Source organism: Anas acuta, chromosome Z, assembly GCF_963932015.1.
Source record: "Anas acuta chromosome Z, bAnaAcu1.1, whole genome shotgun sequence".
Classification (NCBI taxonomy): domain Eukaryota; kingdom Metazoa; phylum Chordata; class Aves; order Anseriformes; family Anatidae; genus Anas; species Anas acuta.
In genome coordinates, this window is record NC_089017.1 from 17,941,941 (window position 1) to 17,959,328 (window position 17,388).

Below are 17,388 nucleotides of genomic sequence, written 5' to 3' on the forward strand. Positions count from 1 at the left end.
CTGGGGAGCAGCATGAGGCTCCCCCCGGGCATCGGGGGCTGCAGGGGGCTGCGGGGGACGAGGGGCGAGGGGGCTGCGGCAGGGGGGAGCCCCCCGGGCTGCTCTGCCTTTGTTCGGGGGGAGCCGGGGCGGGCAGCAGCCGCAGCCCCCCCCTCCCGGATCGCCCCTCTGCTGCCAGGTTCAGTGCACAAAGACTTTATTTCCCCAACGCACATTTGCATCTTTATATATATATATATATATATGTATATATGTATATATATTTGTTACAGGCGTTTTCGCTGTTCTCCATGTTTTGCGCTGGCTGCCCATATATCTCCTGCAGGTCTTTCAGACAAAAAGAAAGACGTGGAGTGCTTGAAGCACTGAAGTTATTCCTTTAGGGGAAAAATTAAAAGATCAATCTTTGCAATTTGCATGTGGAAACTATAGACCCCTCCCTCCTAAATGCCAAGAAAGCGTTGGGTATTGATTTAGGCATTGATTTTTTTTTTTTTTCACCACGTGTTGTAAGCACATCAGGGAACGATCGCTGCAATTTGTTAATTGCATTATTTTTGTCAGTCTTCATTTGAGTGTGACCAAGTCATTGTTCCCCTCCAATCCCTCAAAAATAAGACTGATCCTGGATGCCAAATAGAGACTTCTGACTTCCCAAAGCTAAGCAAATGGCTGCAGAAGTGTTGAATAGCAAACACACTCACGATGTTAATGTAAGATATATTAATATCTCACATTAATATATGTGAAATGTCAGTTTTTAGGAAGTTTCAAATGTATCTTAAGTTGAATAAAATGATTAAACATTTGACACATGGATTAGTTAAATTGGGACGATAGCCTATTTGCTCTTTGAGGATATTAGTAGTAATGGAAGAAAAAATGAAGTGGGAAGTGTGACTTAAATAATTTCATTGTCCTAAAATAATACTCCAGGAATCAAGAATTCTGAAGTCTTTCTTTCAAAATCTTCAAAATAATATTTTGAGTAGCAAAATAGATGTGTGTGGGCTCTGGGAGAATGAGAATTTCTATTTAAGACCTAATTTTAGATTTTTGTCTCTGGAAAGAGAATCTGAACACGTTTTTTTTTCTCTTGATGGGGAAGTGAACTGGCAAGAAACAGGTTTGGTGGGAAGAGGCAGGAGGAGGAGCAGGGAATGGGGATGAAGGTCATAAAACTGGGAAGACCTTTTGTAGTGGCTTTCCTATAGCATTTTCCTATAGCATACTTATTGCCTTAGAGTGTGTGTGCTTTCCTTAAACTGTCAGGTCCATCTCCAGCGATGGCAAGGACCAGGCAGGAAGCACAGGACGTCTTTCACTTTCCCTGTGCTCCCCAGACTGCACAACCTCATCTGTGTACCCCAGCAGCACTGGTCTCCTGTGGAAAAAAGTGACAGCCGCCACCTTTCTAACCGCAGCAGGCTCTATAGAAACAATTTGGCTGCTCAGCAGAGTTTGCAGAGCAAAATGTTCCCTGGACCTACTGAGTCAAAGATGTCAGCCTCATAAGCATTTTGTGGTCTGAATTTGTCCTGTAGGGCACTGGTTGGAACAGACTAAAAAAAGCAATGAAATCAACATCTTTTGAGGAAATAACTGTTCTGACATTCTCTCTACGAAGACAGAAGGACCTGAGGGAATGGCATGGGGCAGGGACAGGGGAAGGTCAGGGTGGGTGTGAGGAAAACGTTCTTCACCCAGAGGGTGGTTGGGCACCTCTCCTGAGGGCAGTGGTCACAGCACTGAGCCTGACAGAGTTCCAGAAGCATTTGGACAGTGCTCTCAGACATCTGGTCTGATATTTGGGTGGTCTTGTGTGGTGCCAGGAGTTGGACTCAACGATCCTTGTGGGTCGTTTCCAATTTGGGTTATTGTATGATTCTGTGAAATGCCTGGCTTGGAAAAAATTCTTTTCAGTGGTTTGGATTTGACAGATCAAAAATCTGTCCTCTTTCCTACACAAGTCAGGATCAGGATGCCTAGGAAAGCACAAAAGGCAAGGCAAACATGCAGCAGTAACTTTTCAGAACAGTCCTGTGCCTTGTTGTAGTCTAGGTTCTGGGGACTTCCCTACACAAAAAGCATTTGCCTTAGGATTTTGTACAAAAATTAGTCTACTAGTGTGTTTTTACACTGAACAAGCTTCCTAAGACTGATCTTTTTCTGAGTCGTGTCAGAAGTAACAGGGGGAAAATTAATCCCAGTTTATTCTCTCCATGCTTTTCATGATTGTATAAATTTCTTAAATACTTCCTCTGTTTGTTTTTGTCCAGGCTGAAGAATCCCCATCTAATTAGTTATTCTTTGGATGGAATTAATTTCTCACTGCAGCTGATCAGTATTGACTCATCATGACTTGGTAGAAGAGGAAAAGGTTTAGGGCAGGTGGGAGAACGGAAGATGAGAAAGTTTATAACTGTTGGGATGAGCAGAACTGCACATAGTGTCTTTGTGCTTCACATGTTACAGAGTGGTATAGTAAATCTTTGTTCTGTTCTCTCTTCCTCTTCTGGTCACTCCTGACATTTCATGTGTATTGTCATGAGTCAATGTTGTAACTTTGCTAATCTCTTCATTAGTATTTGAAAGCCAAACAGACTACACTAGCTGTGTAGACTGATCTCTGTCTATTTTGAGTCCTTTAAAGAATTCCAGTAGATTGAGTCATGGGTTCCTTCTTTAGAAAAGGATACATTTTAAGTGTGTTTAGCTTTTATGTTTACAAACCCTCCTTAATACTTTTTTCTGTCTTGCAGTACCACTTGTTTTTCAGTTGAAATCAACAGACTGTTTTAAATGCTTTGTATGATTTTGTTCTATTCCTGAACTGTCCTTGTAACAGTGTGTGGTGTTTGCACTAAATAGCATGCGTTTGCTGTTTACGTAGCAGGTATGACAGGCCTTTGTGAGATGCTTATGGCAGTACCAGAGAGAGCTGGAAATACTTTTTTCCATTGTGTTTTGTATGGTTCACTTGGTGGTAGGACCAAGCAAGAAGACAACCCAGATCACAGAATCATGACTCATATCCTGAGTTGGAAGGAACCCACAAGGATCATCAAATTAACTCTTGATGAGTGCTTCCTGCATCACATTCAGTGTAATTTAAGCAGTTCACTTGCAGTCTGCATGTACCTGTTGAAAAGTCTCTCAACTCCTTTCTGAGATTCTCCAGCCGGAGTGTGGTATGTTGGGAGTTTGCAGTGACACCATATGGGTTCAGTTCACAGATTGGATTTGTAACCCAGTTTAGCAGTCCTAGTAAGACTTTAATGAATGCTGCAACTGGGGAGAGACAAGATGAGGCAGTCTGCAGAAACCCTGACCTTCTGCATGGTCAGCTCAGGACTACTGCATAGAAATCACCTCTTATAAAAGTCAGTCAGAGCAGTTTCTGAATTGCTTTTGTTTAAAGACTGTTGAGGGGACAGGGATAGAGGATGCAAGTACAGTAAGACTGCAAGTACAGTAAGACTGCTTAGGGATTTGCGGCACACGTAACATGTTATGCACCTGTATGAATTCCTGCTTATGGTCTGCATTTTTTATTAGCCAAGAGTTCATTTTTCAAGTACTTTACTGTTGTTAATTCTACCAGAGAAACCAGTAGACATTTGATGCCAGATAATAGGATTATAAAAGTAGAATTGAGAGAAATGTATTTATTGATAAATGTTTTAAAATGATAATGTAACTTACAGTTTTTTTAACTTACATTGATCTTAAGAGCTTAAAGTGTATCTACTATAGAAGTGTAATCAACAGAGCTTACAGGGATCTGAGATGCAAAGAATCTTTTCTTTTCTGAAAGATTTAGTGACAAATTAAGTATTTAATGTTAAAAAGTTCCAGATCTTCTTCTATTCCATCAAACATAGCTTAAGAAAAAAAAAAGTTTATTGTAACAGTTATAGAACTCAAAATTCAGCAATACTAAGGAAACTGTCCTCTTGCCATACTGAGTTCTGTCTGTGCCAAACTCTGTCATGACACAAAGCCAAGCACTTTCCTAAGGAAAAGGGCCCAAGAATTCAAGGCATGTATTCACTGCTCCAGACACTTGTAATAATGATTTCAAATGTATTTGTCCAGCAGGAAAAAGTGCTGACTTAAATTTTGGGGTTGTGGTCTCATTCTTTTGCCAACTTGAAATAATGTGCTCCTATTATCTTCCTCTCCAATTAGCTCCACCAGCTTTAAGTTGATACAACTCCTGTTCTGTCTTGGGCTTTTTTTCTTCCTTTCCTGTTTTCTGCCATGGTTTACTCAGTGCTCTGCTGACTTTCCTTGATTTTAGTCCTTTCTTTACTCTGAAGTAAAAAAAAAACTTACTGTCTGACGCGATGAGTCAAAACTGAAACAGTGTGGATACGTTATTTAGAATTCAAGCAAGAATTTAGGCTAAATAGTACAACTCTATAAAATTTCTGTGTTAAAATCCATGCAGAGAACAGAGGCAAAGTACCGTCCTCTACTATATTAGCTGTTGCTGAATACTGACTGTAGTTTGTTTCTGAAGTGTTCTTTTTTGAATTATATAGGTCTTCACTTAAAGGAAATTGGAAAGCCTTATGTTCCACTGAGTAAGAGACTTAGCTGCTGTAATGGTTTACTTAAACCATGACTGTCTGTTACTGTTTATATATGTTTGGTAACACTCTCAGGGAAATGCCAGCATATGGCATATTATTCAAGTATTAAATAATTGCTCCTGCAGCAATCTGACAGTTTTTGTGTTGCCTTGGAACTTTTTTTTTTTTTTTTTCTAATTTAAACATGACCGCTAGGTGGTGATAAAACACCGAGTGAGGCCCTGAGAGTGCTGGTTGCTCTTTCCTGGTGAACACGGTCTTCACATCCACAATGTTGGCTTCCAGCATGCGGTGCTGGTTCTCTTGCAGCCTGTAAGATAAGGAAGAGTTTTACTAAGATCTGCTATTTCAAAAGAAAGAACGGTCCTGTTGCTGTTCTGATTTTTAAATTAAGAGCTTTTACAAAGCTTGATACAGTAAATTACTAAATGAAAAACAAGTTAATTTATTGTGATTACCAAATCTTCTCTTATTTGTATCCTTGGGAGTACCCCCCCCCCCCCCCCCCAAAAGCATACATAAGGTGCAACAAGAAAAACATCTTTGTATTTGTTTTCCCTTAGAATATTCAAAAACTAGAAGATGACATTTTATTTAGTGGTTTTGTGTGTAAGAAACCTTCACATTTTGATAATTTTATGAAGATGAGAACCATCTTTTCTACTTATGGAAGTGCACAGAAAGAGTAATATTCCATTTTGTTTCAAGTTGATATGTACAAACCCTTAGGAGTATCTTTCAGTGCTAAATCATCTTAATGCCTGTCTTTTTTCTTTTTCTTTTTTACTTAAAAAAAATATATAAATTAATCTGTCTTGGTTTTCCCTTTATCCCTGAAACTGTTACACCAGACCTTCACCAGCAGAGGACATAGTTTTCCATTCTACATAAAGCTGATATACTCTAATATTTACATGGCTATATGGAACTGTTAGATCTACAAGCATGTACAATAAACCTGTCTGTACACATGTTTCCCAGAAATACATTTTAAAATATATTTTATTAGTTTGTAAGATCTCATTCATCATTGTAACTAGTAGTGTTTAGGTAAAGATTGATTTGAAAACTATCATTTAAGAGTCTTGGATAGAATCATAGCTATCAGTACTTAGTCAGAGATAAATGAGACAGAAGACTTAAATCTTGAGTATATTTTAAAGTGATCATCAGTAGTAGGAGCACCTTGTGAACAAGGTTACAGATTTTTGTATTTGTATTTTCTAAAGCTGATGCTAACATTTGCTGGTTCTGCTTCAGACTGTGGCTTTTTATTTTGTTTTAATAGTGCTTTATTACAAAGGGTAGTTCGGCATGTTCCAGACATGGAAAATTGTTTTTAAACAAAAACAGTCTGACATAAATGTTTATTATATTTAAAGTATTTACTGTACAAGTTTAAAATCAACCAGTAAGTTTAGCTGCTTTGATTGTCTTTGCAGCAGTTACATTGGCCACTATATTACTGTAATAGAGTACTACAATACAGTAATAGAGTAACACAATACTCTAATGCAATAGGGTATTTATATTATAAAGGTCCTCCTCCTTGGTAAAATCAAATCATAGTTATATTTTCCAGAGGCAGCAAGTAATCAAATTGTATATTTGTTGGCAAAATAAATACCTGGCATTCTAGCAAAAATAGCAATGATTGTGGTCTGTAACTTAGGAGCTCTGTTTTCGTTTTTAAAATCCCATTTTAGAAGTCACTACTAAGCATCATCTACAAATAATAACTACTAAGTTATTATTCAACTTGTACAGCTTTTGGTAGAAATTATCATTAATAACAGCAATCATCTCAAGACCTCAAGACTAAACCCATACATTTCACACATATCCTCTAGCAGTAGTGCAGGCTTAAGTGGCTGTTGGCACTCCTTTGATCCTTAAGCCAGCACAACTGAAGTCACACATCAAACGTGATGGAAGTGATGAGCTGAAACCCCCCACCCCATTCCATTTTTTGGTCCATTTGTGGAGGACACCAAGCTGTGTGGTGTGATGGACATGCTGGAGGGAAGGGACGCCATCCGGAGGGACCTGTGCAGGCCTGAGAGGTGGGCCTGTGCAAACCTCATGAGGTTTAACAGGGCCAAGTGCATCTCAGTCAGGGTAATCCTGGACATCAGTACTGGCTGGGCAATGAGGGATTAGAGGGCAGCCCTGTGAGAGGGACCTGGGAATATTGGTAACTGAGAAGTTTGACAGGAGCTGGCAGTGCATGCTTGCAGCACACGAAGGCAGCCGTCTTGGGCTGCACCAAAAGCAGCTTGGCCAGCAGGGCAAGAGAGGTGATTCTTCTCCCCTGCTCTGCTCCTGTGAGAACCCACCTGGAGCCCTGAGTTCAGCTCTGGGGCCCCAAATGTGAGAAGGACATGGACCTGTTGGAGTGGGTCTAGAGGAGGGCCCACAAAATGATCAAGAGGCTGGAGCACCTTTCCTACAAGGACAGGCTGAGGGAGTTGGGGTTATTGAGCCTGGAGAAGAGAAAGTTCCGGGGACGCCTTACAGCAGCCTTCCAGTGCCTAAAGGGGACCTACTGGAAAGCTGGAGAGAAAAAAAGAGGGTAGATTTAGATTGGGTGTTAGGAATAAGCTCTTGGCTCAGAAGGTGGTGAGGTACTGCACAGGCTGCCCAGAGAAGCTGTGCATGCCCCATCCCTAGAGGTGCTCAAGGCCAGGCTGGATGGGGCTTTGGGCAACCTGGTCTGGTGGGAGGTGTCCCTGCCCATGGCAGGGGGTTGGACCTGGGTGGTCTTTAAGGACTCTTCCAATCCAAACCATTCTGTGATTAATTCTTCACCTGTTTGGTACCATGACTCTGTGAGGATCCTACCAGTAGTTACTCTGCCGTCAGAGATGCAGGGGTGCACAAAGGCAGAAATGAGCAGCAGGGGGAGGAATAGGAAGAAAGGGGAATGTCTCAAGCCCCCCCTGCTGCTGAACACAGACCTTATCCCTTACCCAGGGATGTCAACAGTCCTACACAGCACTGCAGAAAGTTGAGTATAATGACTTAAACAGTTTGAACTGGCCACTACAGACTCCAGCAATGCTTTACCCAGAATACACATAACCTTATTTATGGACCTACATTTGTTTATTCTTCTGTCTAATTTAAACTGAATCGTTTTCTGATTGCTCAGTCCAAGGAATGGCTGGCTCTTCTGTAATGTTGCTGCCATTAACTGAAACACAAGCCTTTTATATAATAATTGCAGCATGTTGGTTCATTTACTTTTTGAAAAAATGCTCTTTGCTATTGCATCTGGTGCCTACCATAATTAATATAATTTATTCAATTTATTTTCCAAGCTATATCTGGGAAGTTAAAATTTTCCTCAGTGGTACAATTTACAGTAATATTTTCTCTCTTATAATATGACAAATACAGTTGCAAAGCATTTTTAAACATTCATTATTTTAGCTATCCTATCATTTCTTGTTTCTTTTTATAGTCTATTTAATCATTAATTTTGCATCTGACATTTCTTGGCTTTTTTCGTGAACAAATATAAAACAAGTTATTACACTTTTATTACATATTTGAAGTTTACTATATATTTGAATTGGTTTACAGTTTCATGTAGATGAAAGAATATGAAACAACAGTCCACTGAAAGACATAGCAAGGCTGAGTTTTCACCTGTGTGTATACTTTAGTTGCATGTTATTTTTCATTAATCTCACGTGAGTCTGATCAACTAGTATGAAGGTAACAGCAGGTGTTTTTATATTTTATTTGGAGTTTCATGTTATGGTTGCATACTCTGATTGTTTTTACTTGAAATGTTATGTTACCATTTTTGAAAGCCTCCATTCACTTGGTCAATGGAAAGACTTCCAGGTTCTTCTGAGTTTGTTCTGGTTTTGTTAATCCATACGAATGACTGCTTCATTGTATCAGCAGGAGGAGACAAGGTGTCAGCATTGCAAAACAAGGCTGGTTTTGTTCCATAATTAGCTGTCTCTAACAGATACAGTCAATCACTTGATGGCATGCATGGCAATTGTTTATGAAGCTATCAATTTTTTGTGTGTATTCCTTAATGCAGCTAGCCAATATACTGAGAAAATCAGGTGGTCTGATCTTTTTGGTGCTTAAAAGGAGCACTCTGCAGCAGTTAGGGACCCTCTATTAATTAAATTTGTCCAACTTTATTAATTATACTTTTTTGACAGCTGAAGTTAATGTAATCTGTTGTTGCTGTGATTATTTTCATGATTGTTTATGATAATATGTTGTTGGTCAGTGGCAGAGCTGCATTTTCATGTCTGTGTGAAGGTAATTAAAGCTGTAAGTTCTCTTTAAAGAATATCTGCACTTTAGCTTTGTTGTTTTGGAGTTATTGTTTTCCTTTGATTCTGTTCCACTTCTAGTTTGACCTTAATTTGGCACATTTCATATTCTTTCTGATATTTTCTGGAGGGGGGGGAGGGAGTTAGAGTTGAAACTACTTTTGTGGAGATTCCCCTTCAGCACCCATGAGGTTGTGCCACAGCTGCACTAGTGATGTGTGAAAGACTAGACATAGCATAGTCCAGTGGGAAGCGGACTTAATTAAGTACTATTCTTTAATAGATTTGTAGATTCAGAATAGAATTCAGTATTTTAGGGGAATGGGAGAGACTATTGCATTCTGAGAATGCTATTACATGCCCTTTTGCTTTCACAAAAGCAGTTTGATCTATCAGAAGCTTCTAAATGAGATTCCAAGTTGCAGTAGTCTGGTGGTGTAGCTGGTAATTCAGTCATGTCACATCTGAATTCATATTGGAGAGAGAAAGCAGAGGTGGAAGGAATATTCTTTATCCAGGCTTCATTTTCAGAGTTAAATTGTCAATATGCTGGACACTGATATTTCTGTACGCTGGTAGAAGTGAAAAGTAAGCATCTTGTCTACATTGGTATGGGAGGATTTAAAGAAACTGTAGTAACAAGGGAAATAAATCTCAACATAAGGATAAGAATGTTGTCTTTCATTTACGTCCTGTATAAAAATAATTTTGGCTAGGCTATATCTAGAAAATTCCTGTTAAAGACCAACAAGACTTTTACTAAAAAGTCTTGCCTTCAAATACAAGCTCTGTGTGCAGCTCCTCTCAGATTGTTAGCACTTCACTCTTTTGCTTTGTTTTTCCTTCAGGCTAAAATTGCCTGTCCTTTTATGTATGCTCCCTGTATAGTATGCCAAAACCTATCTGAGCACTTATGCACATACCAGACTGGTTTTGCAATAAAATGAGTTCATGCACAATGACTGGTGTTAACAGGAAAAGGTATTTCATATAAAACAGTGTAAAATAAGCATCCCTTTTAGTTGCAAGCTCTCTCTGTGTGTTCTTATATTTCTTTAGTTATGGTTGAAAATCATTGTCATTATTACTTTATATATATATATATATATTAAAGAAAATATATATATATTTATATAAAATGTGAATGAAACGCAGAGGCAGATAGTCTCTGCCTGCTAGAGCTGACCTGAGTAGCTCAAAGGTCTAGAATCTCCTTGTTACTTTTTTGAAGGTGTAGGTTGACCCTCATATAATACTAAACACCGCAGCACTTTACTCCTTGAATGCAAGTTTTAAATTACTGTCAAGTTATCATATCTCTCGGCAAATAATTCATACATAACTGAGATATTACTGTGTTCTAAAGATTAATATGTTGTTGACCATGGGTTTTTGTTAGCCCAACTTCAGTCAGCTGCCTGACTAAATATCTCCTTCATACAACAAAGCTGAGTGTTGCTTTTTTGGGCCAGGGAGGTGGGAGTGTGGAAGCCAGTATTTCATAGTCAGTATCTTCTTAATTTCGATTTGGATTCATTGCTCCAAGGCACATCTTTTTAGTATTGTCACAAAAATTAGAAAAAAAAAAAGGCAGCCAGTAATTGCACTGCACAGTTATGATGAGTTATGTATGTGATTTTTTTTTTTTCCTGCTAGCTAAAGTTGAAATATACTTGATTTATTATCAGCTCAATAGTATGTAAATTCTTGCATTAAAGTGAAGATATCTATATAAAATCCATGACAATTAAGAGAATAAGTTTTCAACAGAGGAGCAACTAGAAGTTTCCCTCCCATGGCTGATTGTGGGGCAGACATCCAATATAAATATAAAATTGTTTGTTAAGTGAACACATGACATTTTTTTTATCTAGTTGTATACATATTTGCAGCACTTGGTGTTCATAATCTACAAATCATTGTGTGGGTTTTATTCTGAATTTCAAAAATGCAAATACTGATTATAGAGTTTCAGTAACTGAAATTGTTTTTCATTGAAGATTGAGTAGTAACTGAACCTGTCTATTTTGCATTCCTATATTTTTATTATTTCTCTACCAAAATTTTTATCTCTGTCTACAAACATATTAGATGGCACTTGTTCATCCTCTAGATGAATTAAGGTAGAAGACGAACCTCTGATTTATCTAAAATTAAACTTAAATGGTAAGGGTGACAGTTGTATATGGTCCCACTGGGCAAGAAATACATGGCTCTAAAAAGGACTTTTTTCTTGCTTGAATGAAAACATTCTGTGATTATTAAAGGTCACCTGCTTTTCTGATGTTTACTATTAACTACATCTTCAACTAGAGTTTTTTTAAGATTTAAAAGATCTTTTGTAAAGATCTTTTTTCTCATTTCAGGTCCATTGGGCCACGGCTTGTGTTGAGAATGACATTGGGAGCAGAAATCACTAGCCAGCTCAAGGCTTCTTCATACATCGCATCAGGCCGAAATCTTCTGAGATGGGACCTCTCACCAGAGCAAATTAGATCAAGAACTGAAGAACTAATCAGGAAGACAAAGCATGTATATGACAGCGTTGGGATGCTTGATATTGGGGAAGTAACACATGAAAATACTGTACGGGCCTTGGCAGATATAGAAGTAGAATATGCAGGTTAGTGCATACTTTCTGCGATTCTCTCAATAGCGCGTTCCATCCGCACATGAAGAAACAATGAGGAAAGATAATTCTGGCTTATAATTCAGGTCCCTGCTGTCTTTGTGGAGAATGTGTAGAAGTCTCATCTTTTAAGGGTCCTCTAGTCATAGCAATTTTTCAGGATCTCTCAGCAATGTGTAACATGATCAGCTGTGAAATTTGGCTACTTTAATCTGGAGACAAAAACAAGGATTAGAAAAACTATGTTGCTGACCTTTTTGAGGAATCCAGAGATCTGCAGTGGTCATCTGTTTTATTTTTTGCATGTTAAGCTCTGCAGTTGTATTTTATTTTCATACTGAGTACAACCACTAGGGGACAGTGTGCAATAGTTTAGAGTACAGTGTCCATGGGATAGGTATTACATTGAAGCTTGATAAGCAGTGCCTTTCTCAAAGGCTGTATAATCTGACTGAAAAAAGCAATTCAAATAGAGCCATGGGAAGATTGATACAGTCTTGGTGGAGAAAAGGTGATGGATCATGTGGTGGCTGCATGACATCCCCAAAGTAGTCTGTATAATAAAATGTCAGGTTCTCTTAAATCCTCTCAAAAAGTCTTGTGCAGCCACAGAACTGCTGAAAACAGGCACCTTGGCTTGGAGCTTAGTCTTCACTTAGCAAAAAAGAGCAGCTTGCAGCACAAACGATTGCACTGTAATATTGGTCCATGTCTTTCACATCATTTAGAATTACTGTATGGGCATATCAAGTTCATTGACTGAAATCAGTGCTGGCAGAAAGACTGAGTTATCTTTATGCAAACAGCTTCCTGTCAGATTCAGTTTTAATTGTACCAATGTACTTGGTACAATTATTGTATGCCTTTTCACCACATTATAAATTTCTATGCTTCAAATTAAATTAGAAGGCAGATCTGGTTTATACAGAAAATAGTGGCCTTTAGCCTCTAAGTATAGCCATTGAGACTTGCATCTTCCAAAAAGTACTTTTTTTTTCTACACACCATTGCAGAAGTGGGTCATATCTAACTTGTAGTGCCAATCATCGAAGATGTATGCAAAATTACCAGGACTTACTTGTGAAATAGCCCATGGCATATGACAAGGATATATTACCACAGCAAGGATTCCATTAGGAACCTGGATTTTTAAGTCCTGTGTATCCTTCTCACAGGTGCATAAAAAACAGTCTTATTCCAGTAACTGAAACTCATGATCTGAAGAAGCACATATGACAGCAGGCCTTAGATTTTACTTGGAAGCTGCTAAAACTCAGTTCATCATTTTGAACTGCCTTGGCAGAAGGACAGGAGGGGGAAAAAGAGTTTCCAGTGGTTAATAAGAAGAGCCATATGCCCATGCTTGCATTCCAAAGGTTTCTAAAGATCTGAGAATATCTCAGGGCTTCATAAACAACATCAGAGTAAATAAAATTAAAAAGCTTTACAGCAAATTGTCCTAGAATATTGTTACTCTAAAGCATGTTTTTTCAAGGGGGTGGGGAATAATTAGTTTTTAATTAAGTTAATTCAGCTAGTCATAACGAGTTATTTTTGTTTAGTGCTTCTATTCATTACAAAGATGCAATATTTGTTTAATAAGTAAGGTTTTACTTAATCTCAGAAAAATATTCTATAAAATGTTGTATTAGCTTATGATATCTAGAAGTTCAGAATACGTAACATCTCTTGTGGTTATCAGATTTTGTCCTTAAATATGTATAAGAATTGGGGATTTACACTATCCTCTCATACCAACATAAAAATAACTTAAGGACACATGGTCATGTTTGGAAGAATCAGAGTACTTCATGTTAAATACTAACATGGAAGCATTTGTGCCAGCTATGAAACAATGTCAGTCTTCACTTACAAATGGTACCTCTTCCAAAAATTACTTATCATATTAGTATACCCTTCAATGGACTTTGTAGAAGTATGAAGGTAAGATAATTAGGCTTTGGTAATAGATGGTTTCTGTCAGATGTTTATTTGCCGTAATGGTACGCAGTTCTGTCCCTTCATCCATTCATTTTTACGTTATTTGTAATCATTTTATTTGGTTCAAGCCTGATCTGATTGTCAAGTTGCTTTGGGTACTTTTTTTTTTGTGTAACTTCTATAAATATTGTAAGAGAGTGGAAGTTCTCTATCTGTGATGTTTCTAGCCTTCTGTGTAAGTGTTCATTGCCTTTTATTTAAACAGTGGAAAGGAGCATGTTGGATTTTCCCCAGCATGTTTCACCAGACAAAGAGGTACGCTTAGCAAGTACAGAAGCTGACAAAAAACTTTCCAATTTCGATGTGGAGATGAGCATGAGAGAAGATGTATTTCAGAAGATCGTTTATTTGCAGGTAAATCACAGTGATTTCTGCATAACTTGTAGAAATGTAGATAAAATAGATGAAAAACTATTTATCTAAAATAGTTGAAAACCTATTATATAAACAGGGAGTATATATTATATATATATATTATTATAAATATATATATATATATATTTATAATAATATATATATATTATTAGTATATATTATAACAGGGAGTGACCTCTGAGGTTATCTCTTTTGATCTGCTAATTATTGGCTATCCCATAGTAGCTTCCTCCTTATGTGTTGCTTAAACCTCGAAGTAAAACTAAGTCAAAAGATACTGTTGAACTAGTTTCTATCCCTTTGAGTTTCTGTTGTTTCCCTTCTAACTGATCATCTCCATGTATGTTGTATTCTTCATTTGTACTGTTTATTATGTAGTATGGTGCTCCAAGGTATTACTTGGATCTTGAAAAGCTAAGCTTAGCTTAGTAATACCTTGGAGCTCTATTTCTTGGAGTCATTGTTTGTGCTTTTTGCAGTGTAGACCATGAACAAAAATAATATTAGCAACACCTTATTAAAGTGCCTTTCAGTAGCATTGTTGTCTTTTGCTGTGTTTTCTAGGCATATTTTCAAGTGTTTTCCTCTGAGTGTTATTTAAGTGTATATGTAGGTATTTCATAGCCCCATTTTGAAGATCTTCTGATACCTGTTGACAGAGAGTGCCTTAAGTTAAGACTTGGGGTCCCTACCCCCAGTCAGTTGCTATTAATTACATAGATGCATGTATGTATGTATGTATGTATTATTTTTTGTGATTTTCTCCCCCCCCCGCCCAGTATAGGACACATGGATACATTTAGGGATAATACCCGTGTATCCACCTAATTTAAATTTACAGGTATTTCTGACAGTAGCTACTGAAAATGATTGCTATTATTAACCAGCATTGGTTTCTATTAATCTTTTTTATCTTTTTCATTTGATGCTATCCTTCTTCGTTTTCCTTTGCAGTGATATTTTACTTTTATAACAGTTAAAATTATCACTTAAATCTCCAATTAATGTTTTTGAGATTTTACTTGGTTTAACTGCAGCATGTGAGCATGTTTAGTGTTCAATTAATGTTCTAGAAATGCGATCTGCACTAAGATAAGGCCATATATCAACTTCATAACAACTGTAAAAGTAGTAATATTTTTGTTGTAGAACAGATGTGAAATTACCAACAGTGCTGGACTGACCAACTCTTACTATTTCCAAATACCAATACAAAGTTCTTGTTAGTTTTTGCTAACTTTCTAACACCCTCTCTCTCCTGTTAGAAACTCTTCTTTGAAAAGTCAGGTTCCTGGAGAGGAGAAAAAAGGGACTTCAACAAACAGAAATGTTTTGCTGAAATCGTGTTATTATTTTAAAGAAGCCAGTAAAAACGTTTTGGCTAAATCAGGCATTTCATCACCTCAGTAAGGATATAATAGTTCTGAATTCTTTTTGTGAATTCAGTTTCATGATCAGAGGATCATGAAACAGTTTCATGATCAGAGGATCATGAAACAGGGGGGCTAGGTTAAAATGCAGTGAGGAGGATGAGGTCCCTCAGATTCCCATGTTATTTATATTATAGTCAATCCACTAACAGGTGACTGAATATGCCAAATCATAGTGATATCCTTATTTTTTTTGTTCCCTTCAACAAGGATCAAACTTTCATAAGTTCTTTTTTCAATCTTTATAATTCATCCTAAGTTCCACTTTATGTAAATAGTGTTGGTGGTGGAAGATGTGTGAGGTTTTTGTGTTTAACTTCAAAAAAAAAAAAAGTGAAAATAATCTAACCTTTTTCTATTCCCCGCAAGTAAGGGGAAAGATTTCTGCAAAATTTCTGCAATTTATGTTGTCAGGTATACCCTTTAGAAAACTAATTTTGGCATCCAAAACCTGGAATAACAGTGAATTTGGTAGTGAAACTATCCTTTTAAATTTTCTTACTCCTAACATCTGCACATGTTGGCTAGCAGAGGCATGCTTAAGAATGTTGCCAATCTTCTCCACCCACACACCCTCAGGAAACAGCCTGATGTAAACAGCTGCTGCAGTTTTTGTTCACAATATTCTAAGTTGGTTCTGCTTCTTATTCTGCCTGAAAATTTCTTCATAGAATAGGGTAGCATGCTTGTTCAAAACAAATACGAGATGGCGTATCATTGGTCAAATATGAGATGGCATCATTGGTGATGGCCATTTTAATACTCCTGGAAAACTCCAAAATTTCGTGTGTAGCATATTCAAAATTAGCAGAAAAATAGCAAAATTAGAGGTTGTCCATCAAAGAAACATTGGACTTGGAGAGCATCCTGACCACACAGAAGTTCAGAGATGTCTGCAGAGGACACTTGGTTCTTTGGTGCTTGTGAGGGCTTATAGACCTGACAGGTCTTCCTGAATGTGAACTATTCTTGACTTAATCATGTCTGTGTTGGAAATAAACTTCACAAAGGCTATCATTAAAATATTTACGACTGGTGTCTTGTAAAGTGTATGGGAGAGAGAGATGTAGTCACCAAGAGGAGGATGAAGAACACTAATTTAGTTTTGACTTCCTTTTCCCCAACATAATGTATTTCTCTTTCGTAGCTTTAAAAGGAGCCAGTGTTCACCGTCTGTTACTCCCTAAAATTAGTATTTGTGAATTCTTTCTCCCTGCCTTAAAACTCTGTTGGATTTCAGGCCAGGAGATTTTCAGTAGTGTGGCAGTTCCATTTTTCACATATTTCTGATGTTGAGGCTGAGAAATCCCTCACACGGCCTGGATAACTCAGTGAAACTTCTCACAATCCTCTGTCTTTAATCATTACTATAATAAAAGGAGTGTCTTTTACAGAGATTAGACTGCTCCATTTTTTTTTTTCCTTATCTATTTAATTTCTGAGCCTTCAGCATGGTTAGCACAATATAAATGTTAACGTAGTGAACAGTATCTGCATTTTTCGCTACTACCATGGTGAAATCTTGCTTTCTCTGTCACACTAGTCTTTGCTAAAAACAAAACAAAACAACAAATACCTGGAATTATGGGTTTTCTATTAGAAAAACAATATATGAAAATTCTAATTATTACAAATATAAAACATTTTTCTGCTCAGTATCACAGCATTAATACTTCTAGATGTAGTGGGTTTCTCTCTCTTATTTTTTCTCGTAAAGTAAGAAAGGTAATTTGCAGATCATTAGTTGACACTTGCACACAGTTGTGTAACTCTTTCATAAAATTTGCATGTTTCAACGTCCTTACTTTTCAGAGATGGTAGTCAAGAATTAATTGTAGGTAGGTAAGCTGACAAGAGGGTTGTTAAGACAAGTCAGAACTAATTCCAACATCTTCCTAGTTTAAAGATGATCTTAAATAGAATATGTTCTTTTTAACAAGTAATATAAATTATACCTTGTTAAAACGTTCATTTTTAGATGGTGGAAGATAAAATTATAATGTAAAATAAAATAATACAGTAAAATCACAATTTGCGACAAAAATCACAAT

General features: G+C 37.3%; 1 protein-coding gene across 3 annotated transcripts in view; it reads left to right on the forward strand.

Moving 5' to 3' along the window:
• NLN (neurolysin) overlaps positions 1 to 17,388 on the forward strand; it is a 35,689-nt gene that overhangs the window by 278 nt on the left and 18,023 nt on the right. The window contains exons 1-3 of one of the 3 annotated variants that reach the window (XM_068667452.1): positions 2,370 to 2,391; positions 11,269 to 11,525; positions 13,738 to 13,886. In XM_068667452.1, the coding sequence (XP_068523553.1) occupies positions 11,297 to 11,525; positions 13,738 to 13,886 (378 nt within the window). In that variant the 5' untranslated portion in view covers positions 2,370 to 2,391; positions 11,269 to 11,296. Of the gene's footprint in view, positions 1 to 2,369; positions 2,392 to 3,100; positions 3,192 to 11,268; positions 11,526 to 13,737; positions 13,887 to 17,388 lie in introns of those variants that run through there. The other 2 variants (XM_068667451.1, XM_068667450.1) reach the window with 2 other exon arrangements.